Raw genomic sequence first — 26,936 nt, 5'->3', positions numbered from 1 at the left:
CACACTCCTTGTTGGGAGTTTAAGGAAAGACCCTGATTCAGAAGACAAATCCTGCTTAGCAGGGTTTGTTGTCTGTCTAGACAAGCTGTATAGACATGGAGCTCTCATTCCTTAATTCTAGGCTTAGGGTCTTCCTGCTTAGACTAGCTGGTCTTCTCACCAGAACCTGTTTGTTCTTGGTTTCCTTCTAGATGTTTGATCCCCCATCAGGTTGTGGGTCTTTTCTTCCCTACATGGGATTTGCAGTATTTCCATCTATGGTGGTGGGTTCTGGTTTATCAGCCTTTTACTTGGTGCAAGGTTTTGGTGTTCTCCCTTTGTCTGTATAGGCAATTCACCTATCGGGCAGGAGAGCTCGGCCTCATCAGGTATCAGCTTGAGGTACTGGTCCTTCAGGTGGCTTCTGGGCTTTTTTTTTTTCCTGTGGGGCTGCAAATTTGCGTATCTTCATTTGTGCTGGGGGGCGCGCTCCCACCACAGAGACCTGGGTCTCACCGTGAGCCCCGTACTTACAATCGGGACCTAACCCTCCAGATTTCAGGTCCCCCAATTGTTTTGATCAGTCACTGTGAAGCTGCCCCCATGTAAAAAAAAAAAAAAATTATATAGGGATAAAAAAAAATACTTCGAACAAGGTTTGATCTAGGTCAGTGCCAGGATGTTTGGGTCAATATTAGTATTTTTTTGGACAGAATTGTATTTTAATTACTACCAGTGTGATTTAGGTAGGATAAAAAAAAAAAAATGCGCACTATTGTTTTTTGGGGTATAGTACGGGCACATACAACTAACATATGTGATATCGCTGCGATTGTCGGGAGCAGGAGAATTAAATTTGGGTTGTTCTTTGGTGGAAGGTTATGGTAGTACCAAGAGCTATACAGCCAATTAAAAATATATATATTTTGGGCCAGTTTTCCTTTCAAAAAAATACCATTTACAACCAAGCCCAATTTGTACTGGAAAAACGAGGGATAATTCACTATGTAGTTGTGATGCTACTGTATGTACGGTTTTACGAACACATGTCAAAGCCGCAAAATCGTGCATAGGCATTTAGATTTGTTTTACCCCCATACACAAAGGGGTTAATGTTGCCCACTCCTCAGTCAACCTGCTTTTAGATGTCCCAACAGTATCCAAACTCTTTCCTCCCTCAATGCAGTGTTCAACTCCAAAGAAAGGATCTCTCTCTCGTCCATTGAGGCAGTGGTCATCAACTTCTGTCCTCAGGGCCCACTAACAGGCCAGATTGTATGCATTACCTTGGGGAGACTAGAATACTGCAATCACTGAGCAGCAAATAATATCACCTGTGATGTATTTCAGTTATCTTGCAAACCTGGCCTGTTAGTGGGCCCTGAGGACAGGGTTGATGACCACTGTCTCAATGGACGAGAGAGATCCTTTCCTTGGAGTCCATAGAGCCCCCCTCTATGTTTATGATCATGTGCTCTTTGAACTCCTTTCTACAAAACTGATGCACGCAGAGTAGAGGAGGGATTATACTGTGTGGTTGGCCGGCATTCCTTTTGTTTCCCACCTTCCAGTCTGCCTGTAGGCAGCAATATAACCCACCTGCATCTCCTCTGTTGCGCAATAGATTCCAAGAACAGGATATTATGGCGAGTACAATTCTTTTTTTTCCCGTCTTTTGGTCACTGGAGGACACAGACATATTCCATTCACGTTTGATGTTGCCACCTACAGGTGCAGCTAAACTGAAAGCACTTTTTTTTTCTTTTTCCCCCTGCTTTGTTTTCTCTCACCCACATCTCCTCATCCCACCAATTCATCATCACACAACATCACCAAATACAGAGAACGGTTTATTACAAAATAGACAGGGGGTGTGGAATGGGGGGGGGGAGATGGAGCCAGTTTATTCAGTTTATAGTGAGGACATCACTCTGAATTTCATGACTCAGCTGTGTCTGCAGGTCACTCAGCTTCCTCTTCAGACCAGACAGTGCAGATAGGACAATATTCTCCGGCCGCATAGAGCCGCAGGACTCTACATTATAGTAGAATCTGAAAAGGACAGAAGTATTTAGTTAATACCACACACAGAGGACAGCAATGCAGACCTACAAGAAAGACTAGCCCATATAATTTATATTGAAGGGGATGGTCCAAAGAACTGACAAGGGGGGGGAGTGAACAGGCAAGAAAACTGAATGACAAAAAACGTTCAGACCACACCCCTTTAGAATGACAACACAAATCCTCTGCGGTCATATGGAGAGTCGAGTCATGTACAGCTTGGCAGTCACTCACCTCTCTGGCTTCCCATTGGGATCATAAGGGGCCTCCACCTCCTCTTCATCAATTTCAGAATATTCACTCTTGGGCCTGGGTGGAGACACAGACATCATATATAGAGACCGATCTCTCTTCTCACCCCCCCCCCCCCCCTATACCCAACAGGCCAATCCAGTTTATCAGCCATTTCATGGTCCTAAAGCACATCCAACTTGACAGAAATGCAGGGCTGTCATTGCAGACTGCAGAAAATGCCAGCTGCCTGGTGTCACTGCTCTTGAGATGGGAAGATACAATTCAGGTCTATGATTGTTCCTGGTCAGTGCCCCAAAGAAGCCAAGATGGCATTAGAGCTGGCAAACTTACTTTCAGGAGGGGCCAGTAATGAAAACTCTTATTGCTTTCATGCTCACTTTGAGAATAATTTCTCCAATCAGATTCAAAGTCCAAAATGGCAGCTGGATGAATCTGGTTGGCTGCTGGAGGACAATGAAGATACTCTGGCTGTGTGTTGGTACAATATTGGACTATTTCCCCTAGAAAGGTCCTTCCACATATCGGATACCAGACCTATCCACACCCTTACAAGACCTGGAAGTGGGCAGGGCCTGAACATGAACATACCATTCTTCCGGTTTGGGGTAGACTGTGTGCCGCAGTGCATTGTCTGGGTCATATTCAAAAGATACCCCCGCCGTTGGGTTCCACTTAGCGTGTTCCTTTCCAAACCCTTTCTTCGCATAAGCTCGGAGACGCAATTCTTGCCCTTTCCGCAGCTTCACCAGGATGATGTCTACAGCAAGAGGATAGATATGGATCACACCACAGCTCCAGACTGTATGGTACCTTCCCTATAGTCTGCTGTACACTGAGAACACCATTGTCTACCCTGAGCCACCCAATCCAGTTCACCTAGGGCCCACCAATCCTGTCCACTCCTCTGGAAACACCATACAACACTTTCCACCCTGAGCTTAGGGCCCACCCAATTCCATCATCCTGTGTCTACCCTAAGCTGAGGGCCAACTCGATCCATCTCAACATGTCCACACCACACTTCACTATCAGCCATGAACTTTATGCCTAGGGCCTACAGATCCACCACGCTGCTTCCACACCATACTTCACTATCCACCCAGATAATTAGGCTCACTCAATCCTCCTTAGTGTGTCAATACCACAATCCACTGTCCACCCAGATACCTGAGCCTACCAATCCATCATCCCATGTCCACCTTAAAAAGTCTAGTGTCCACTTTGACCTATGGGCCCACCCAATCTGTCTTGCTATGCCCAAGCCACTGTCCACTCTGATCCCCCCCAACCCACACCATTTCTGAGCTTAGGTTCCACTTATTCATCACCTTGTGTCCACACCACACTCCACTGATCTCTGACCACCCATTTATATCCTATGTTCACCATGACCACCAACAAACAGGCCCACCCAACACTTCACTGCCCATCTCGACCCCCCAACTCCCAGCACACTCCCCTATGCCTGCACCACAACCAAACTAAAACTATGCACCATGACCTTCAGGCCCACCAATATATCCCCACATCCAAACCCCCTACCGCCATCCATCCCCCTAATTCACACCACCTACCTCAATTTTTGCCCTCACCTCATTCAGACCACATACCACCATTCTCACCCTACCCCCATCCACACCATGTTCTTGTAGCAGAGTCTGACTGGCTGCCACAGATTACTATACAAATGAAGATCACTCACTCCCAGGAACCATGCTCACCATCTTGTTCTACATAGTCATTGGGATCATTATCTCTACTACGTGATGTAACCTGGAAGACAAAATTACAGAGAGATAAATAAATAAAAAAAGGGCACGTGAGCTGGCACTCACCCTGGCTCTCCATAGACACATGGCACCCAGGCCAAAATACACTCCAGTTGCTTTACAATCACATGACACTCACCCTGACTTACAGAAACGTGGCACCCTGGCTTCGTAACCCTGGTTCCCTACTGCCAGACATGTCACCTCTTCCCCCTTTCTTTGTCAGTGGGTTCACCTCCAGGTCTCCACCACATTTTTTTATTATTAGATTGAACAAAGGCCAGCATAACACACAATTCTACCATGTAATGGTGGGTGACAGTAGCAGTGATTTGGGTGTAGGTGAAGCCTGGCTGCAACAATGATCTTTCTCCTGTCTTTCAGAATATTGTAGCAAACAATGTAATTCATAAAGGAAACTCAGACTAAACAAGCTGCATGTACACCAATCATACAGCAGCTCCCCTACCCCCTCTCTGCTGTGCTGGTTAAAGAAGCAAGTCAGTGATGAGAGATGGGGGTGGAGAAAGACACCGGTGTGTTAAACACCTAGCTCCGCCCATCAGGTTACCATTATTATGGACCGATGTGACACTTACCGGGATGACGCGAGCATTGTTTGAAATGAGATCACGGGATGTCACATGACGCGTCTGGTCGTCAGTACATCGAACGTCCAATGTGAACTCCACTGAGCACTCCGCGCAGAACTCCTCGCATGTGCAATCCTGTACAAGGGGACAAAGGTCAGGACTTACCCATTCCAGCCCCCTAAAGACACCCATGTATCTAGGGCTGGGGCATCGATTAAAAATAAAATAAACACTGGAGACATTACGTATGAGGACACCTAGGTACCCCAACTGGGGCAATGATATATGAAATCTTATCCCCTGAAGACACCCATGTACCCTGGGCTGGGACAGTGATAAGAAATGGGAGACATCAGCCTCCATTAGGATACCCATGCAGCCCAGGCTGGGGCAATGATATAAAGAATAGGCGATATTACCCCGCTAATGACACCCATGTACCCCAGGTTGGGGCAATAAGGAACAGGACACATACCCGGGAATACTGCAGCTTGTCCACAATGTCATCGCTGGTGAGGGGGATGAGCCCTGCAGAGGGGAACAGATAGTTAGTAGGGTGAAATGGGTGGAGTCTAGAGCTGCACGATTTTGGCAAAAATGAGAATCACAATTTTTTTGCTTAGAATAAAGATCACGATTCTCGCGACGCATCATCTTTCACATTATACAAAAAAAATTGGGGGCACGTCATGGTTTAGTCGTTTATTAATTCATGAATGTGATATTATATATATATATAGTTTGGGGGCTCCAAGTAATTTTCTAGCAAAAAATACTGATTTTAACTTGTAAGCAACAAATGTAAGAAAAAGGTTTAATCTTTAACCACTTCAACCCTGGAAGGATTTACCTCTTAACGATCAGGCCATTCTTTTAGATACGGCACTGCGTTGCTTTATATGACAATTGCGCGGTCGTGCAACAGTGTACAGAAAGAACATTTTTTGTCCCTCCCCCCCCCCCACAAATAGAGATTTCTTTTGGTGGCATTTGATCGCCTCTGTGGTTTTTATTTTTTGCACTACAAAACATAAAAAAGACTGACAATTAAAATTTTTTTTTTTTTTTACTATAATAAAATATCAAATATGTATCCTTCTATATATTTTTGGTAAAAAAACAAAATCGCAATAAGGAGTATATTGATTGGTTTGCACAAATGTTATAGCGTCTACAAAATAGGGGATAGATTTATGCCATTTGTATTCTTTTTTTTTTTTCTTTACCAGTAATGGTGGTAAACAGCAATTTTTAGGAGGACTGCGACATTGCGACGGACAAATCAGACACTTTTTGGGACCAGTAACTTTTGTACAGTGATCAGTGCAAAAAAAAAATGGCCACTGATTACTGTATAAATGTCACTAGCAGGTAAGGGGTTAACACTAGGGGGCAATCAAGGTTTTAAGGCCTCATGTACACTGCTGCTGGTAAACGGACGTTCAGGAGCAGTTGGGCATTTTTTTGGCCAACTCTCCTCTATCTTATCAGCACATGTACACAGGATCGTTTCTAGTCAGTTGAGTTTAGAGCGCAAAAAAATACGTTCAGAACGGATGTTCAGAGGCATGTGAAACGCCAAATGCCTGTAACAGCTTGTAAACGCTGCTAAACGCGGTAACTTGCTTTTAGCAGCGTTTCATTTACAGTTTTTCATTTTAATAATAAAAAAATAAAAAGTTGGTTTCTAGCCATCAAATCTTTCAGGAGAGGTTAAACAACGTCACGTGTACATAAAGCCCAAGTGTGTCCTAGGAAGGTGGTGCCAACTGTTAGGGGGGGCTGGGAATAGTATACTGACTGGGAGTAGAGGGAGAGCGCTGTTCCTAGGAACAGCAGATCTCTCTACTCCTCTGACAGAACAGGAATCTGTTTGTTTACATTGGCAGATCCCTATTCTGGCTCTCTGTGGAGCGATTGCGGGTGGCCAACGGACATTGTAGGCACCCGAAGTGTACATTGGCTCCGGTGATGCGGGCGCGCGTCTCCTACAGCTCTTAAAGCGGTTGACGTCCACCTGCGGCAATTCACGCAGCCGTGCCAACCTGCCGTAGTACAATGATGGCGGCTGGTCGGCAAGCAGTTAAAGGGGTTGTAAAGGTAAACAAAAAAAAAAAAAATTCCCTAAATAGCTTCCTTTCCCCTAGTGCAGTCCTCCTTCACTTACCTCATCCTTCCATTTTGCTTTTAAATGTCCTTATTTCTTCTGAGAAATCCTCACTTCCTGTTCTTCTGTTTGTAACTCCACACAGTAATGCGAGGCTTTCTCCCTGGTGTGAAGTGTCTTGCTCGCCCACTCCCTTGAAAGGGGGGGGGGGCGAGCAGGAGAGTCAGGACGCCCACTAACACACAGCCCCTTTCTCTATCTGCAACGTAGAGAGCGTCCCGACACTCCTGCTCGCCCCCTCCCCCCTCAAGAGGCTTTCTCCACACCAGGAAGAAAGCCTTGCATTACTGTGGTGAGTTACAGACAGATGAACAGGAAGTGAGGATTTCTCAGAAGAAATAAGGACATTTAAAAACAAAATGGAAGGATGAGGTAAGTGAAGGAGGACTGCACTAAGGTAAAGGAAGCCATTTAGGGGATTTTTTTTTTTACCTTTACAACCGCTTTAAGTGGTTAGACAGAAGTTCATTCATTTGCTCTGAATAGAACAGAAGATACAATGGGCTAGATTCAGGTACAATTGCGCTTTTTTTACGGAGGCGCAGGGCAACGTTTTTGCCCTGCTCCCCCGCAAATTTACTGCGCTGCCCTTGATTCACGGAGCAGTAGCTCCGTAAATTGCGTGGGTGCGCCAGCAAAATGCCCAGCATAAGTGCGCGCAATTTAAATGATCCCGTAGGGGGCGGGAATCATTTAAATTAGGCGCGTTCCCGCGCTGATCATAGAGCGCATGCTCCGTCGGCAAACTTTCCCGACGTGCATTGCGGCAAATGGCGTCGCAAGGACGTCATTTGCTTCAAAGTAAACGTGAATGGCGTCCAGCGCCATTCACGAATCACTTACGCAAACTACGTAAATTTGAAATTTCGCGACTCGGGAACAACGGGTATACGTAACATTGGCTGCCCCTGCTAATAGCAGGGGCAGCCTTACGCGAAATACGCCGTACGGAAACTGCGTACGCAGGGCTCGCGTAACGTTGTGAATCGGCGCTAGAATGCAATTTGCATACTATACGCTGAGCACAACGGGAACGCCACCTAGCGGCCATCGCAAGAATGCAGCCTAAGATATGCGGGCATAAGAACCTTATGCCGCGCATATCTTAGGCTGCAGTCGGCGTAACGAGGTTCCTGAATCAGGAGCATTCGTTACGCAGGGGCAAGTAAGCAATTGCGCTGTGTAACTATGGTTACACAGGCGCAATTGCTTCTTGAATCCGGGCCAATGTTTCTCCTTATCTCTGTCTAAGGATGTTGTGATAAACTTGGCAGGCTCCCCGTTTGTTTTTTACAGCTGTCAGCAGTGAGCAGAGAACTCTCTGCACTGAATCAGGAAAATCCTGCATTGGATCGCGAGGGGGGGTAGAATCGCGATTTTGATTCTTTAATGAATAATCGTGCAGCTCTAATGGAGTCCCGATATATAATCACCTGATACTCACCCACTCTGTGCGCTATGAACTCATCATGGAGAACGGAGGAATTGGCGTCTATCTGCACCCAGTCAATGGCTGGAATAGAAAATATATCACGTCATTAGGAGGACATATCGGTCCTCTTCTTCCCTCACAAGCAGAAGGGATAGGATGGAGATCCTCTTCAGATCTGAACAAACAAATACGGGAGCGGTCCAGAGATTTACACAACTCTGTCACACAGCGCAGCCCTAATTTTTCTCTCTGCAGCAGTTCATAACACTTACAGGTCTTGTCCCTTCCACAGTCTGTGATTGGACAGGGAAAGGAGAAGCAGGACAGTGACGAGTTAATCGGACACTCGCTTGCTCTCTCCTATCAGCGTGTTCCTTGCTCGCAGATGAGCACGCCAGTACCGCTGAATGGTTCCTTGGGCTGCTCCCCCTCCCTCACTCTCTGCTGTACAGAAATTCAGAGGGCCAATACCAGGTCCCAGTCAGGCACTTAGACCAGCTGCAGTTATGACCGGAATCCTGGCAGATCTTCAGAACTAATGTCCATTACCTGGCCACCTCCCTCAATATGGAGACACTCTACCTGCAGGGGATGAGTATGAGGCAAGCAGAACCGATTGGGCAGCCCAGAGATTGTACTCAGTACAGGGCTCCTTCTAGAGATTATTATGGCTGAAGCCATGACATGGAGACCAGGGGGGGGGGGGGGGCAGGTGGGGTGGTGGAGGGGCCCTGTCTCCACATCTCCATTCTCTAATATACAATTCAGCCTTCAAGGTGGTCAGAGAAAGGGAGACCCGCCCACAGCTGACACTCACCAATCGTCGGGACTTCCGCTATAAACACACGCCGGACGGAGTTAGCGATCCTGCAACATACAAAGAGATTAGATTGTAAGCTTTAATAAACAGGGCCCTCTCCTTCCTGCTGTATTGTTACTGTACTGTCCGCCTTTATGTTGCACAGTGATGCGCAAACTGTTGGCGCCATATAAATCCTGTATAATATTATTATTATTAATATTATGATGAGGGGGAGAAACTGGGGGACAGAGACAAGATTTGGGGGTGGGGGAAAGAGAAGGGATTGGGAGGGGGGGCAGAGAAAGAGAAGGGATGGGGGGGCAGAGAAAGAGAAGGGATGGGGGGGGGGGCAGAGAAAGAGAAGGGATGGGGGGGGGGGGGGCAGAGAAAGAGAAGGGATGGGTGGGGGCAGAGAAAGAGAAGGGATGGGTGGGGGCAGAGAAAGAGAAAGGATTGGGAAGGGGGGGGGGACAGAGACAAAGAAGGGATTGGGAAGGGGGGGGCAGAGAAAGAGAAGGGATTGGAGAGGGGGGGGGGGCAGAGAAAGAGAAGGGATTGGAGAGGGGGGGGGACAGAGAAAGTGAAGGGATTGGGAGGGGGGGGGGACAGAGAAAGTGAAGGGGGGTGCAGAGAAAGAGAAGGGATTGGGAGGGGGGGCAGAGAAAGAGAAGGGATGGGGGGGGGGGGAGAAAAGAGAAGGGATGAGGGGGGCAGAAAAGAGAAGGGATTGGGGGGGGGGCAGAGAAAGAGAAGGGATTGGGAGGGGGGGGGACAGAGAAAGTGAAGGGGGGTGCAGAGAAAGAGAAGGGATTGGGAGGGGGGGCAGAGAAAGAGAAGGGATTGGGGGGGGGGCAGAGAAAGTGAAGGGATGGGGGGGGGCAGAAAAGAGAAGGGATTGGGGGGGGGGGGACAGAGAAAGAGAAGGGATTGGGGGGGGGGACAGAGAAAGAGAAGGGATTGGGAGGGGGGGACAGAGAAAGTGAAGGGATTGGAGGGGGGGGGACAGAGAAAGGGAAGGGATTGGGAGGGGGGCAAGAGAAGGGATTGGGAGGGGGGGGGCAGAGAAAGAGAAGGGATTGGAGAGGGGGGGGCAGAGAAAGAGAATGGGGGTGCAGAGAAAGAGAAGGGATTGGGAGGGGGGGGCAGAGAAAGTGAAGGGATTGGGAGGGGGACAGAGAAAGTGAAGGGATTGGGAGGGGGACAGAGAAAGTGAAGGGATTGGGGGGGGGGGGCAGAGAAAGGGAAGGGATTGGGAGGGGGGCAAGAGAAGGGATTGGAGAGGGGGGGGGACAGAGAAAGGGAAGGGATTGGGATGGGGGGGGGCAGAGAAAGAGAAGAGATTTTGGGGGGGGGGTGCATGATAAAGACGAGATGGAGAGGAAGAAGGCAGATACTACTATTAGCCCCTAAGAAGATGTCTGTAGATGTACATGGAGGGCATTGGGAGGAGGGGAGAAGACTGTACAGACAGGTCCCACTCTTACGCCAGGTCGGTGTTCTCGACGATAAATTTGACATTTTCATCGGTCAGTTCAGTGATGCGGACGGTCGGCTGGTTGGCATACGGCATCTTCCCTCCAACCGGAAACAAGCATGTGCCAACCCCAGTGTACCGGAAGTTGTGGTGATAGAGCGCTTGAAATGGATAGAGAAAACAGGAAATCAAGCTGATAGAGTGCATGTTATAGATAGAAATTACCGGAAGTAAGGGTGATAGAGCGCAAAGGGGGCGTGGACGAGGGGAAGTCACATGTTCCCCCATAGAGAAGCAGCATGGCGGAGTTCGTACAGCGCCGGGTGGAGGACTTAATCCCCGAATTAGAACAACTGGAGAGAGTGGGCCTGCTCACCCGGGGGGAAGTCAGGTGAGAGAGGCCAGCCTACCCCTACCTACCTCTCTATAATCCACCCACCACAATATATTTGTTTGTAACTCTTCACCATGGTTCCTCAACCTGTGGCCCTCCAGCTGTTATGGAACCACAAGTCCCATCATGCCTCTGCCTGTGAATAATGCTTTGTAACTGTCAGCCTTACAATGCCTCATGGGACTCATGATCCACCACAACTGCTGGAGGGCCATAGGTTGAGCATGCCTTCATCCCAGTCACCGGGGGCAGAGCGCTCTGGAGGACCTTAATATCACTGGGGGGCAGAGCGCTCTGGAGGACCTTAATATCACTGGGGGGCAGAGCGCGTCCCCTCTGGAGGACCTCTCTGTCACCGGAGGGGGGGGGCAGAGCGCGTCCCCTCTGGAGGACCTCCCTGTCACCGGAGGGGGGGAGGCAGAGAGCGTCCCCTCCGGAGGACCTCCCTGTCACCGGAGGGGGGGAGGCAGAGAGCGTCCCCTCCGGAGGACCCTCCCTGTCACCGGAGGGGGGGAGGCAGAGAGCGTCCCCTCCGGAGGACCTCCCTGTCACCGGAGGGTGGGGTGCAGAGCGCGTCCCCTCCGGAGGACCTCCCTGTCACCGGAGGGGGGGGGGGCAGAGCGCGTCCCCTCCGGAGGACCTCCCTGTCACCGGAGGGGGGGAGGCAGAGAGCGTCCCCTCCGGAGGACCTCCCTGTCACCGGAGGGGGGGAGGCAGAGAGCGTCTCCTCCGGAGGACCTCCCTGTCACCGGAGGGGGGGGAGGCAGAGAGCGTCCCCTCCGGAGGACCTCCCTGTCACCGGAGGGGGGGAGGCAGAGAGCGTCCCCTCCGGAGGACCTCCCTGTCACCGGGGGGGGGGGGGGCAGAGCGCGTCCCCTCCGGAGGACCTCCCTGTCACCGGGGGGGGGGGGGCAGAGCGCGTTCCCCTCTGCAGGACCTCCCTGTCACGGGGGGGGGGGGGGGGCATAGCGCGTCCCCTCCGGAGAACCTCCTCATCACCAGGGGCATAGGACCTCTCTCTGGGATTTTCCTTCACTGGGTAAATGTCCTTCTTCTGGCTCTCATGTGATCACCTCATTATTCTTGATGTTACAGATCTGTCATTAAGAAGAGGACTTCTCTGGAGTACAAACTGAAGAGGAGGGTCGTGGAAAAGGAGGATTTCATTGGCTATGTTCAGGTACTGCTCTGTATGATCATCTGAATGAGGCACAAGGCTTCTGCTGTAAGAGTATATCAGAGCGAGGTATGAGGAATCTAATGATCATTTCTCTCTCTCTGCAGTATGAGATCAACTTCCTGGAGCTCCTGAAGAAGAGGCGTCAGGTGAGCCACAGTGTCATCTTATAGATGTGATTGGGGGGTCAGTGATTGCATGAGAGCTTCCCCACACATCAGCTGACTCCTGTGAGGGTGTACATATCAAGAGAGATTGTATGAGGCCCCATGTGTCAAGATATACAGGGTGTGGGCAGGCAGTAGAGATCTGTACAGAGCCAGGTGTGGCACTATATACAGTGTGTGGGGCGCAGGCAGTGGAGATTATACGGGGCCTTGTATATTCGGGGTCTTGTGTGTGACTCTATACAGGGTGAGGGGGGCAGGCAGTGGAGATTATACGGGGCCTTGTATATTCGGGGGCTGGTGTGTCACTATATACAAGGTGAGGGGGGCAGGCAGTGGAGATTATACGGGACCTTGTATGTTCGGGGGCTGGTGTCACTCTATACAGGGTGAGGGGGGGCAGGCAGTGGAGATTATACGGGGCCTTGTATATTCGGGGTCTTGTGTGTGACTCTATACAGGGTGAGGGGGGCAGGCAGTGGAGATTATACAGGGCCTTGTATATTCGGGTTCTGGTGTGGCACTATATACAAGGTGAGGGGGGCAGGCAGTGGAGATTATACGGGACCTTGTATGTTCGGGGGCTGGTGTCACTCTATACAGGGTGAGGGGGGGCAGGCAGTGGAGATTATACGGGGCCTTGTATATTCGGGGTCTGGTGTGTCACTATATACAAGGTGAGGGGGGCAGGCAGTGGAGATTATACAGGGCCTTGTATATTCGGGGTCTGGTGTGTTGCTCTATACAAGGTGAGGGGGGCAGGCAGTGAAGATTATACGGGGCCTTGTATGTTCGGGGGCTGGTGTTACTCTATACAAGGTGAGGGGGGCAAGCAGTGGGGATTATACGGGGCCTTGTATATTCGGGGGCTGGTGTCACTCTATACAGGGTGAGGGGGGGCAGGCAGTGGAGATTATACGGGGCCTTGTATATTCGGGGTCTTGTGTGTGACTCTATACAGGGTGAGGGGGGCAGGCAGTGGAGATTATACAGGGCCTTGTATATTCGGGTTCTGGTGTGGCACTATATACAAGGTGAGGGGGGCAGGCAGTGGAGATTATACGGGACCTTGTATGTTCGGGGGCTGGTGTCACTCTATACAGGGTGAGGGGGGGCAGGCAGTGGAGATTATACGGGGCCTTGTATATTCGGGGTCTTGTGTGTGACTCTATACAGGGTGAGGGGGGCAGGCAGTGGAGATTATACAGGGCCTTGTATATTCGGGGGCTGGTGTGGTACTATATACAGGGTGAGGGGGGCAGGCAGTGGAGATTATACAGGGCCTTGTATATTCGGGTTCTGGTGTGGCACTATATACAAGGTGAGGGGGGCAGGCAGTGGAGATTATACGGGACCTTGTATGTTCGGGGGCTGGTGTCACTCTATACAGGGTGAGGGGGGGCAGGCAGTGGAGATTATACGGGGCCTTGTATATTCGGGGTCTGGTGTGTCACTATATACAAGGTGAGGGGGGCAGGCAGTGGAGATTATACAGGGCCTTGTATATTCGGGGTCTGGTGTGTTGCTCTATACAAGGTGAGGGAGGCAGGCAGTGAAGATTATACGGGGCCTTGTATGTTCGGGGGCTGGTGTTACTCTATACAAGGTGAGGGGGGCAAGCAGTGGGGATTATACGGGGCCTTGTATATTCGGGGGCTGGTGTCACTCTATACAGGGTGAGGGGGGGCAGGCAGTGGAGATTATACGGGGCCTTGTATATTCGGGGTCTGGTGTGTCACTATATACAAGGTGAGGGGGGGCAGGCAGTGGAGATTATACGGGGCCTTGTATATTCGGGGGCTGGTGTGTCACTATATACAAGGTAAGGGGGGCAGGCAGTGGAGATTATACAGGGCCTTGTATATTCGGGGGCTGGTGTGGCACTATATACAGGGTGAGGGGGGGCAAGCAGTGGAGATTATACAGGGCCTTGTATATTCGGGGTCTTGTGTGTGACTCTATACAGGGTGAGGGGGGGCAAGCAGTGGAGATTATACGGGGCCTTGTATATTCGGGGGCTGGTGTGTCACTCTGTACAGGGTGAGGGGGGCAGGCAGTGGAGATTATACGGGACCTTGTATATTCTGGGGCTGGTGTGGCACTATATACAGTGTGTGGGGGGCAGGCAGTGGAGATTATTCGGGGTCTGGTGTGTCACTATATACAGGGTTAGGGGGGCAGGCAGTGGAGATTATACAGGGCCTTGTATATTCGGGGTCTTGTGTGTGACTCTATACAGGGTGAGGGGGGGCAGGCAGTGGAGATTATACGGGGCCTTGTATATTCGGGGTCTGGTGTGTCACCCTATACAGGGTGAGGGGGTCAGGCAGTGGAGATTATACAGGGCCTTGTATATTCGGAGGCTGGTGTGGTACTATATACAGGGTGAGGGGGTCAGGCAGTGGAGATTATACAGGGCCTTGTATATTCGGGGGCTGGTGTGGTACTATATACAGGGTGAGGGGGGCAGGCAGTGGAGATTATACAGGGCCTTGTATATTCGGGGTCTGGTGTGTCACTATATACAGGGTGAGGGGGGCAGGCAGTGGAGATTATACGGGGGCCTTGTATATTCGGGGGCTGGTGTGGTACTATATACAGGGTGAGGGGGGCAGGCAGTGGAGATTATACGGGGGCCTTGTATATTCGGGGGCTGGTGTGGTACTATATACAGGGTGAGGGGGGCAGGCAGTGGAGATTATACAGGGCCTTGTATATTCGGGGGCTGGTGTGGTACTATATACAGGGTGAGGGGGTCAGGCAGTGGAGATTATACAGGGCCTTGTATATTCGGGGGCTGGTGTGGTACTATATACAGGGTGAGGGGGGCAGGCAGTGGAGATTATACAGGGCCTTGTATATTCGGGGTCTGGTGTGTCACTATATACAGGGTGAGGGGGGCAGGCAGTGGAGATTATACGGGGCCTTGTATATTCGGGGTCTGGTGTGTCACTCTATACAAGGTGAGGGGGGCAGGCAGTGGGGATTGTTTAGGATCCAGTGTGTCGCTATATCCATGGTGAATCGTATCCTCTTCTCCTCAGCGGATTGGTTACTCCTTTAAGAAGGAAGAGATTGAATATGTCATTGTACAGAGGATTCACCAGTTGTTTGCCCGGGCCACCAACAAATGGAAGGTAGGTGTTGGGTGGTTGGGGGGCCCCTGTGCAGTCATGGTGGTCTCCAGTTCTCCCTTTCAGTGCTGCCATGTCAGTTCTGTTTTCTTGTTTTCCAGGAGGACCTCCAGCTCTGGATGTCACATATTGCATTCTGCAAGAAATGGGTGGGTTGTTTTGTCCTCAGGTCATGTCTACTCCCCCGGTGTTGTGATCTCATGTCTCAAAATGTACCTGTTTTTTTTTCCAGAACTGCCGATCTCAGCTGAGTAAAATCTTCTCCTCCCTGCTGGCTGTCCAAGCAGATAAACCAGGTAGGAGCAGAGATTGGAGATAGAGGATTGCTGTAATTGTATGACTGTACATGCTAACCCCATCTCCCTTCTCTCCAGCGCTGTGGATAATGGCGGCAAAGTGGGAGTTCGAGGATCAGCTTTCAACCGAGAGCGCTCGGCACCTTTTTCTACGAGCTCTCCGATTCCACCCGGACTCCTCCAAGGTGTACCAAGAGGTTAGTGCAACCCATGGGCTGGACAGGAAACCCTATTACTGTGGTGGTTCTCCCACCAGCTCTACTGTGTGTGTGTGTGTGTGTGTAATATAAAAATATATGTATGTACAGTTGTGCTCATAAGTTTACATACCCTGGCAGAATTTATGATTTCTTAGCCATTTTTCAGAGAATATGAATGATAACACAAAAACTTTTCTTTCACTCATGGTCAGTGTTTGGCTGATTTCTATTTATTATCACCTGTGTTTACTCTTTTTAAATCCATAATGGCAACAGAAACTACCAAAATGACCCTGATCAAAAGTTTACATACCCCAGTTTTTAATACCGTGCATTGCCCCCTTTAACATCGACAGCTTGAAGTCTTTAGTGGATGAGGCTCTTTATCTTCTCAGATGGTAAAGCTGCCTATTCCTCTAGTTCTTTTAAATTCTTGGGCTGTTTTGCATGATCAGCATGTTTTGATATCTCCCCAGAGTGGCTCAATGATATTCAGGTCAGGAGACTGAGATGGCCCCTCCAGAACCTTCACTTTATTCTGCTGTAGCCAATGACAGGTGGACTTGGCCTTGTGTTTTGGATTATTGTCATGTTGGAATGTCCAAGTACATCCCATGCGCAGCTTCCTGGCTGATGAATGCAAATGTTGCTCCAGTATTTTTTGATAACATACTGCAATTATCTTGCCAACAATTTTGAACAAATTTCCTGTGCCGTTTTGTAGCTCACACATCCCCAAAACATCAGCGATCCACCTCCATGTTTCACAGTAGGAATGGTGTACCTTTTCATCATAGGCCTTGTTGACTCCTCTCCAAATGTTGTGGCCAAAAAGCAAAATTTTGGTCTCGCCACTCCAAATGACTTTGTGCCAGAATGTTTGAGGCTTGTCTCTGTGCTGTTTGGCGTATTGTAAACGGGATACTTTGTGGTATTTGCGTAGTAATGGCTTCTGGCGACTTAACCGTGCAGCCCATCTTTCTTTAAGTGCCTCCTTATTGTGCATCTTGAAACGGCCACACCACATGTTTTCAGAGAGTCCTGTATTTCACCTGAAGTTATTTGTGGGTTTTTCTTTGCATTCCAAACAATTTTTATGGCAGTTGTGGCTGAAATTTTAGTTGGTCTACCTGACCGTGGTTTGGATTCAACAGAACCCCTAATTTTCCACTTCTTGATTAGAGTTTGAACACATATATATATATATATATATATATATATATATATATATATATATAACACACACACACACACACTAGGGGTGTAACGGATCGTTATTGATCCGTGATCCGCACGGATCAACAGCCTCGGATCGGCACACACGTGATCCGCGGGATACGCTGTAACAGCCGACATTGTAATTGCCTCCGCTCTGCTGCACTCACACAGCCCCGCCTCCTCCTAACCCCCCAGCTTGTGATAGACAGAATGCTGGGATGTGTTCTGTCCATCACAGTGCGGGGTTAGGAGGAGGCGGGGCTGTGTGAGTGCGAGTGAGCCGATCCCTTCCTCCCTCCAATCACACTCTCTTCTATCGCTCCTCATACATCGCCCCGCCCCTTCTACACACACGCCGTGTCCCCATGTTATCTGCCTGTGTGTCCATCCAGGAAATGTAGCGGAGAATCACCGGGAAACGCAGAAGTGGGTGAGGGGCGGGTGTCCCTGGCATGTAGATCTGTCACAGCGCCGGTATTTGTGAATTTACCCTAAATGAAATAGCCGGCAGTTGTTTAGTGTGGATTGGAGGACTCTGCTGGTTTTCTCTCCTTCACTCCACGGGCTAACAAGAGAAATGTATGCGTGTATGGCTAGCATTAGTAGAGGAGGGGAAAGCTATAATCTCTCATACTTTTATCACTATTTGTGAATTTTGTTTTCTCTATCTTGTGACTGAAGATAAGAGAGTGAGGGGAAATGTCACTAATGTTGCCCTAAACCACCATAACAATTGGTCCCTACCTTTTACCATGCCGTTCAAAGCTATAAAATAAAAATTTTGCTGAAGTTAAACTTTAAGTGGACCAGGTGGGTGTCCTTTCTCAAGTATTCAAGATTGATGGATGAATGCTGCATGTACTACAAACCATTGTCACACTGTAGTTAACCGTTATGGTGCAGATAGAACCAGGATCAATTGGAAAATATATATTTCCAGTTGATTGTCAGTACTAGTAGTGTAGGGATGATCAGTTGATGAGGCTGCAATTTGGGGCACGGTGAGACTACAGTGGAGGGCACAGGTCACACTGCATTGATGGGCATTTGTCTTGTCTTTTTTTTTTTGCCGATCCGAAAAATGATCCGATCCGTGACTCCCGATCCGAGGAACGATCCGAACCGTGAGTTTTTTGATCCGTTGCACCCCTAACACACACACACACTACAAGCAAACAGATCACAGGTGAGGATGGTTACCTTTTTATTAACCATTCAAACCCTTTTGTGTCAACTTGTGTGCATGTTATCAGGCCAAAATCACCAGGGTATGTAAACTTTTGATCAGGGCTATTTGGGTAGTTTCTGCTGCCATTATGATTTAAAAAGGAGTAAACACATTTTTTTGATAATAAATGGCTTCAGCCAAATGCTAACCATGAGTGAAAAAAGTTTGTGTTCATAGTCTCTGAAAAATGGCCAAGAAATCATAAATTCTGCCAGGGTATGTAAACTTGTGAGCGTAATTTTGTTCATACGTATATTGAAGATGTCCACAATTTTCATGGGGTGCACTTCATCACATGTTGTAGTAGGAATGAATGGCATGTGCCTTGTCTTCTAGTATTTCCGGATGGAGCTGATGAACACTGAGAAACAGAGGAATGAGAAGGAAATGCTGGACAAAGCCAGTATGGATGTGGTAAGGCTGAGCAGTGCCATGGGTTTTCTACATATCGGGGAGTTGTTACCCTTATTAATGCCCAGCAGTGGTTACTGACTGTGACCCCCTCCTTCCCATTCTCATGCAGCATTCCTACTGGTATAAAAGAGAGGTGGACTATTTGATCTGACATCATTTGGGGTAGGTGGGTGGTGGCAATCAATCTGAGATTTTTTTCATATAATCTGGGAAGTGCAGGAGGACACCACTGTTGGGAAGGTGTAGGGAGGACCCCGCTGTCGGGAAGCTGTAGGGAGGACCCCGCTGTCGGGAAGCTGTAGGGGTGCAGGGAGGACCCTGCTGTAGGGGTGCAGGGAGGTCCCTGCTGTAGGGGTGCAGGGAGGTCCCTGCTGTAGGGGTGCAGGAAGGACCCTGCTGTAGGAGTGCAGGGAGGAACAACCTGTCATGGGGGGGGTCAGACAGTGCGATGTCATTGTGTGGTCAGAGTGTCTTTGAACCATTATTTGTGTTGTCATGTCACAGGGTGAAGCTGGTTACTCAGAAGCCATCTTGAATGGAGAATTGGCCCGGGTGGTTTATAAAGCAGCGGTGGAGAAGATAAAAGGTGAGCATAGCTTTATTGGATGAACTTTGACAAGAGATCATACGCTGAAGTACCGACTCCTTATTCCCAGTACTTGTATCCCTTTCATTGCCCAGCTCTACTTGTTTTCTACAGTCCAAGAGGTTTAAGTATAACGGTGTACCTTTTTGTTACCATCATCATATTTACTGGAAATCGAATATTCTTTATGTATGTTGCAATGCTTATACTACTCTTTACCCTGCAAAACCTCAATTGATCTCTTTTTGTCTTAATATATTATTGTCGGATGACTAATATCCTTGTGTTTTCAGGGGCCGAGTTCCACTTGTCGCTGCTGACAATTGCTAAGAAGTTTCAGTTTTTAGAAGAGCTGCATAAGGAGATCCTGTCTGAGTAAGTCTGATCCAGGTACTATTTACTATCTGTAGGTTCTTATAGGAGCAGATGATCCCAGCACAGTCCTGGCTGCCATCTTATGAAAGCTTTATAGACCCCCATGGGTGAGGCATTCACAAAAATGCTGCAGGAGTGCTGACCACCTTCTGAAAATGCCAACCACCTGACTTACTCTGGGTTCAGTACTTCACTTATCCTGCTGTGTACGGTTATTTGTGACTATAGTTAGAAGTTGGTTCATGTAGTTCTGAGTTGGTGATGGTGGATGTATGGACAATCGTATTTCCCAGTTGTGTAGTAGGTGTTATTGGGGGTGTAGGATCCAATTGAGGTCAGATTGGAGTCTACAACATCAATCACATCTACAACAGTTGGTCAGGTCTGTGTAATGGTAATGAATGAAATTCTTATTGCTCAGCCTGCAGACGCTCCACGCGGATGATCCTGTCACCTGGGACTTCTTGGCACGTCAGGAACTGTTAATGAAAGCTTCACCATCAGCAGAGTCTACGCCCAAACGGGCAAAAGCCCAGGAAGCAGCGCGACAAGAGGAGCGATGCAGCCAAGTGTATGAGACGGCTCTCTGTTCTCTCCACAAAGGTCTGAAATCTCTTCTGGAATGATATATGATCTGTAGAGTGTATAGCAGGCTGGTGTGTATAGCTATGTCCTTCTCTTCCTGTAGAATCCATGTGGGATCTGTACATCACTTTCTGTTTGGAGAGATACAAACGTCAAACCAACAGCAAAGAACTGAAACAACAGGTAAGTAAAGACTACACATTTTAGCTTTCTGCCGATCCCCAGGCCATCCCATGTGTTAGATCACTGCTCTTCCATCCATCATCCCATGTTCTAGATCTCTGTCCCTCCATCTGTCATAGCCCTTGTCATGTAAAAGGCTCACTTGCCATGACAAGTCAAAGATCAGCTCTTCACCTTTTGGCTTAATAAATCTCTCTTTTGGTTTCAGAGGACGGAGAGACTACTGTCGGCTTTCGGCAAAGCACATGAAGCGGCCTTATTACCACCAGCAAGATACAAGGAGTGGGTGAGTGCGAGGACTGAATCCCTTTTTATAAGAACGGAGTATCATGTTGTCCTGAATAGAAGCAATTCTTGACTGTTTTTAAATTGTAATCGCATGCTCGCTATGACCATAGTGAATTTACAGGATACCCTTGCCGCTGAGATCCTCTATGTCCACCAGACTGTGGTCGGGGGATCGCAACTGATGTGTGCCCTCAGGGGGGCGCGCTAGTGCTCAGCGACATAGCTACCGCAGTAATTGTGCTGGGACGGCAAGTGATTAAATGTAAAGAGGCCTGTGGCTTGGGGAGGGGTATTTACTTTTCCCTGCATTCCAATTTGCATTGCAGGAGATTGTGACCTTCTCTATGGAGCCAGTTTACACATCTCCGGTGCGAATTGCACAGAAGTCCTGTGCATTTTCTGGTCCGAATTCAACCAAAAACCCCTGCTGTGAGCCACTCTGTGCCGTGGTGTGAACACAGCCTGAATGTAGATGAGATTGGGACTCTGATATTTACTTTTGAGTTTGGAATTTTTATGTTTGATTTTTATATTTTAGATTTCACACCTAGTGGAGCTTGGGCAAATGGAATTGGCAATAGATGTATCCTCTGCAGCCACTGATAGGTTTGGCTCATCTGTGGACATATGGAGGATAAGATTGGAGGTTCTTATCTCTATGAAGGCTGGGGATGTGGAGCAAGTGTTTACAAAGGCATTTACAGAAGTGAAGCCCAAGGTATGAGCTCTCTGGTCATGGGGTTGGTGTCTTTGGAAGGAATTGTTCAGCAGACACATGGAATGGCTCAGTGTTTGTAACCACAGTCTGTGTCTTGGTTCTCCACAGGACAGTCCACCTCTCTGGACAATAATGGTGGAATGGAGTGAGAAGGAGAGGAGTGCAGAAGACACAGAGGCCTTGTACCAGGTAAAATGTGCTGCCCTTGAGGTCAGAAGATATTTGTCAAGGTGTGTGTGTGTGTGTGTGTGTGTCACATTTTAGGGGCTTAATAATCTTTTTCCTGCAGAAACTTGTCTTAAACCCTATAGTCACCAAGACTATGAAGGTGAAATATCTTGATTGGACCTACCTGACTCAGGGTTACAAGAAAGCAAAGAAAGTCTTCAGCAGGTGAGCAGAACATTGGCCATATTAGATGGTATGGCCTGGCGGTGAGCCGACTACTGGGTCACACTAGATCAGGGCTCAAAATTTCAAGTCCTGAGCTACTAGCCAGACCTCAAGGGTTACTCGCCACTGGTTGCCCCGCCCGCCCAACTAACCCCTACCCTGCCCCTATTTCCGCCCCTTAACATGCCATAAATTATCTCATGAACAAACACTTAAATGTTTTATGCAGAATTAAGTTATAAAAATAAATATTAACAACTTTATTTGTGCCTGCCAGTGCAGCCTGTGTCTGCCAGTGCAGCCTACCTGTGCAGGGAAAGAGAGCCGAGCCGCCGCCTGATTGATCAGAGTGCGGGGAACATAACGGCTGTCATTTAAATAGCTGTGTGTTCCCTGCCACGTGCTGTCATAAACAAGCCCCTCCCCCTTGTCCAGGGAACTTTGCTAGACAGATCACCCGTCCAATCTTTCTACATATTTTTGGTAAAAAAAAAAAAATCACAATTGGCATATATTGATTGGTTTGCGCAAAAGTTATAGCGTCTACAAACTATGGGAAAGATTTGTGGGGTTTTTTTTGCGGTATTGCGACAGACAGATCGGATACTTGACACATTTTTGGGACCGTTGACATTTTATACAGCGATCAGCCCTATAAAAATAAGGAAGGAGTTAACACTAGGGGGTGATCAAGGGGTTAAGTGTGTGTTCTAACTGTGAGGGGATTGCACTTGTAGGAAAGGAGACATATTGCTGTTCCTACTTACTAGGAGCTAACGACATGTCTCCTCTCCTCTGACCTCACAGGGATTTGTGTGTTTACACACAAATCCCTGTGTGTCCCCCTGCCGTGCAGTGGGTGCGCGCCCCCTCTGACGTCTGTTAAAGGAAACCTAGTATGGGGTTTCGTGCATGGGGGAGCCATTCTGCCCTTGTAAATAGACGCGAGACAGTCGGGAACCGGTTACGCTGAACAGTAACTAGGTAGTGGATGGGTAAGGGAGTGCGGGATCGGATAATCTGACTGATCACAATGAAGTATCTCACTTTTTTTTTTTTTTTTTCCTATTCTTCCCAGCTTACATGAGAATCGCCCATTCTCCGAGGAGTTTTTTCAGAAGATGATTGACATTGAGAAAGAGCAGGTGTGTGTTGTGATCTGGGAATTGGTGCAGTTACTCAGGTCTGTTCTTACCCAGCCAATCACTGATCAGCCTTCTTTCCTCCCTCTTAGGAACAAAGCAAGATGGCAAACTTACGGGAGTATTATGAACGGGCATTGCGAGAATTTGGCTCTACAAACCCCGGTGAGTTATTTCTGTGAATTAAATAAATATTCTGAAATATTGCCCAAATTTCCGGCTCTGGTGACGCTCCATTGTAGTGTAGACGGGATTCTGCCATTCAATGAATGAGTTCATCCAGCTCCACCCGACACATGGCAGACCAGAGGGGAGGACACCAGACTGTAGCTGCTGTAACTCTAAACTGACTGCAGGGTGCAGAAATATCTTTGATGGGCCCATTTATCAAAAACAACTAAACCTTTTCTCCTGAGAATAGGTCTGTGAAAGGGTTGTCAGGGCTGGTGAGGAACATTGTCACTGACCTTCAATATCTGCAGAGGAAGGGTCTGCGCATGACTTTTAGTGCTCAAGCCAGAGCAATGTCTGTCCATAAATTGTTCTCAAAGTCAATGCCTTTAAAGGGGTTGTAAAGGTACATTTCCCCCCCCCCCCCCCCCTAAATAGCTTCCTTTACCTTAGTGCAGTCCTCCCTTCACTTAACTCATCCTTCCATTTTGCTTTTAAATGTCCTTATTTCTTCTGAGAAATCCTCACTTCCTGTTCTTCTTCTGTCTGTAACTCCACACAGTAATGCAAGGCTTTCTCCCTGGTGTGGAGTGTCGTGGTCGCCCCCTCCCTTGGACTACAGGAGAGTCAGGATGCTCTGTTGCAGATAGAGAAAGGATCTGTGTGTTAGTGGGTGTCCTGACTCTCCGGTAGTCCAAGGGAGGGGGGCGAGTACGACACTCCACACCAGGGAGAAAGCCTTGCATTACTGTGTGGAGTTACAGACAGAAGAACAGGAAGTGAGGATTTCTCAGAAGAAATAAGGACATTTAAAAGCAAAATGGAAGGATGATGTAAGTGAAGGAGGACGGCACTGAGGTAAAGGAAGCTATTTCGGGGAAAAAAAAAATGTACCTTTACCACCCCTTTAAACATTTGGAGAAATTGTTGAAATCCTGAGAAATTGCACAAAAGTCAAAGTTTGATGGGAGGGCAAGGTGGAGCTACAGTAAGTCCCAGCATATGGATGGGTGAAGGTCTATGACGGGGAGTGTGATTAGCTCCTATGTGATGTTATCTGATATATATATATTTTTTTCTGTCCCCCCCCAGATTTGTGGCTTTCTTATATTAAAGAAGAATTGAGCCATTCAGATGGGAAACCAGAGAACTGCGGTCCCATCCACTGGAGAGCCATGAAAGTGCTGCAGGGGGAGAACGTTGAACAATTTATAAATAAATACACCCTGCTACAGACTGGACACTTATAGCTGAACATTGCCACGTTGGATGGGGGGGTCGTTCTGGGTGGTTTTGAGTTGTTGTTCTCTGATCAATATTTTTTAATAAAAATCATCATCATGGATCTTCATCAAAGAAATGTCACAGCAGTGTGAGAGCGTGGCCGTCTTCCAGAATTTGAACACAGCACCCTGGCCAGCAGACTGTAGCAATGAAAAAAAATATGCAGGGGCAGTGTGCTGTGGCTGGGATTTGTAACCTCACTCAACATCTTTAGTGACTTCTGTAATGTAGCTGTGCATATGATGAATAAGAGTTACTCTCTGACACAGAACAAGTGCAAAGCATTTGGCAAGAATAAGAGTTACGGTTACTTTTTGACCAGAAATAAGTAAACTGCACTCAGGAGCGTTAAGGTTACCCTCTGGCCAAAAAAAAAAAGTACTGATTGCTCAGAAGATGTAAGGGTTACCCTCTGATCCCAAACAAGTACACAGCACTCAGGAGGAATAAGGGTCAGGATTACTCTCGGGCGCAGGAGATATAAAGGTTGGGGTTATTCTTTGACCCTGAACAAGTACAACCCTAATTCCAAAAATGTAGGGCTGTTGTGTAACATTGCCATAAAAATGAAATGCTTTGCAAATCTTAAACCCCTATTCTATTTTACATTGTCTATTGTGAATAAATCCGATGTTTAAACTAAGAAAATGTACTGTTTCAATAAAAATAAGGTCATTTTGAAATTGATGGCACAGCAACATGTCTATAGTTGGGACAGGGCCATGTTTAGCACGTTGTAGCATCCCCCACCTTTATTAACAACACTGTAAACACCTGAGCACTAGGAAGACCAGTTGCTGGAGTTCTGAGAGATGAATGCTGCCCCCGGTCTTCTCTGATATAGGATTCTACCTCCTCAACAATCCTGGGTCTCATTTTTTTTTGTATTTTATGTTTAAAGAGGCACCATATATTTTCCCTTGGTGAAAGGTCTGGACTGTAGGCAGGCCAATTAAGCACCCAGACTCTTCTACTACAAAGCCATGCTGTTGTCACAGATGCAGTATAGCATTGTCCTGCTGAAATATGGAAGGCCTCCGAGGAAAAAAAGTACTCAAGCACCCAGGAGATATAAGAGGTGTCTCATTGCTGGTCTCCATACTTCTTAACCACTTAAGACCCGGACCAAAATGCAGGTAAAGGACCTGGCCATTTTTTGCGATTCGGCACTGTGTCGATTTACCTGACAATTGCGCGGTCGTGCGACGTGGCTCCCAAACAAAATTGGCGTCCTTTTTTTCCCCACAAAGAGAGCTTTCTTTTGGTAGTATTTGATCACCTCTGCGGTTTTTATTTTTTGCGCTATAAACAAAAATAGAGCAACAATTTTGAAAAAAATTCAACATTTTTTCCTTTTTGCTATAATAAATATCCCCCAAAAATATATAAAAATATTTTTTTTTTCCTCAGTTTAGGCACATATGTATTCTTCTACCTATTTTTGGTAAAAAAAAAAAAAATCGCAATAAGTGTTTATCGATTGGTTTGCGCAAAATGTATAGTGTTTACAAAATAGGGGATAGTTTTATTGCATTTTTATTAATATTTCTTTTTATTTTACTACTAATGGCGGCGATCAGCGATTTTTTTTTTTCGTGACCGTGACATTATGGCAGACACATCGGACAATTTTGACACATTTTTGGGACAATTGTCATTTTCACAGCATTGCCGCGACCCACGGCTGGGCACTTAAAGAGGACGTACAGGTACGTGCTTGTGCCCAGCCGCGCCTCTCTTCCGACGTATATGTGCAGGAGGCGGTCCTTAAATGGTGAATCAGTCAATGTCCCAGAACAAGTAGACAGAGAAAAGGCACTTTTTTTTTTTTAGGCATACAAGGATACTTGTTCCATGAAAGTGATTTGATGTATTGAATCCAGAGGACCATCGTGACAGGCTGGAAATGAATCGTAGCATTCTGCTTCTCTGAGGACAGATTTCCTTTATGGCTCATTCATGCCTACATGTTAGTATGCTGTGGCACAATTCATTTCAATTGTATCCCAACAGGCATGTGTTACTTGAAATGATGCATGCCCGCTAGTCTGGTCTGGCGCATTTTCAAACTGCCTAAGGCTGCTTTTCACACTGAGGAGTATTTTAGCGCATAAATAACGCCTGAAATACTCCTGCCCCAGAATTCTCAATGTGAAAGCCCGAGGGCTTTCACACTGAGGCGATGCGCTGGCAGGAGGAAAAAAAAAATCTCCTGCAAGCAGCATCTTTGGAGCGGTGTGTATAACGCTCCTTCCCATTGAAAATAATGGGACACTTGCGGTAATACCGCCGGCAATGCGCTTCTGCAGAGGTACATTGCCGGTGGTATTAACCCTTTTTTGGCCGCTAGCGGGGGTTAATACAGCCACAATTCCAACGGTATAGCAGCGCTGTACTGCCCCAGTGTAAAAGGGGCCTTAATTATTATTTCAGGTACTTATATAGCGC

The 26,936-nt window shown here is 47.7% G+C and overlaps 2 protein-coding genes across 2 annotated transcripts; one reads left to right on the top strand and one right to left on the bottom strand.

Annotated features, from left to right (window-relative positions):
* Positions 1 to 1,816: 1,816 nt before the first annotated feature.
* POLR2C (RNA polymerase II subunit C) lies at positions 1,817 to 10,706 on the bottom strand. Its single transcript, XM_040329236.1, has 9 exons — positions 10,546 to 10,706; positions 9,077 to 9,126; positions 8,272 to 8,340; positions 5,136 to 5,188; positions 4,667 to 4,795; positions 4,020 to 4,071; positions 2,887 to 3,055; positions 2,278 to 2,352; positions 1,817 to 2,031 (listed from the first exon to the last, which is right to left on the bottom strand). Exons 1-9 carry the CDS (start codon positions 10,629 to 10,631, stop codon positions 1,887 to 1,889), a joined length of 828 nt encoding a protein of 275 aa, XP_040185170.1. The 5' UTR covers positions 10,632 to 10,706; the 3' UTR covers positions 1,817 to 1,886.
* Positions 10,707 to 10,761: 55 nt separating this feature from the next.
* Positions 10,762 to 25,149, top strand: UTP6 (UTP6 small subunit processome component). The gene is made up of 19 exons (XM_040329235.1): positions 10,762 to 10,926; positions 12,025 to 12,109; positions 12,214 to 12,255; positions 15,318 to 15,410; positions 15,509 to 15,556; positions 15,640 to 15,703; positions 15,782 to 15,900; positions 18,686 to 18,763; positions 19,268 to 19,349; positions 19,643 to 19,724; positions 20,146 to 20,327; positions 20,413 to 20,492; positions 20,701 to 20,778; positions 21,319 to 21,498; positions 21,607 to 21,687; positions 21,788 to 21,891; positions 22,970 to 23,036; positions 23,126 to 23,198; positions 24,297 to 25,149. The coding sequence occupies exons 1-19, from the start codon at positions 10,835 to 10,837 to the stop codon at positions 24,452 to 24,454; spliced, it is 1,788 nt and encodes a 595-aa protein (XP_040185169.1). The 5' UTR covers positions 10,762 to 10,834; the 3' UTR covers positions 24,455 to 25,149.
* The last annotated feature ends 1,787 nt before the right edge of the window (positions 25,150 to 26,936 follow it).

The sequence above is a fragment of the Rana temporaria genome, chromosome 11, assembly GCF_905171775.1.
Source record: "Rana temporaria chromosome 11, aRanTem1.1, whole genome shotgun sequence".
Lineage (NCBI taxonomy): Eukaryota > Metazoa > Chordata > Amphibia > Anura > Ranidae > Rana > Rana temporaria.
This window is presented reverse-complemented; position numbering and strand designations above follow the sequence as displayed.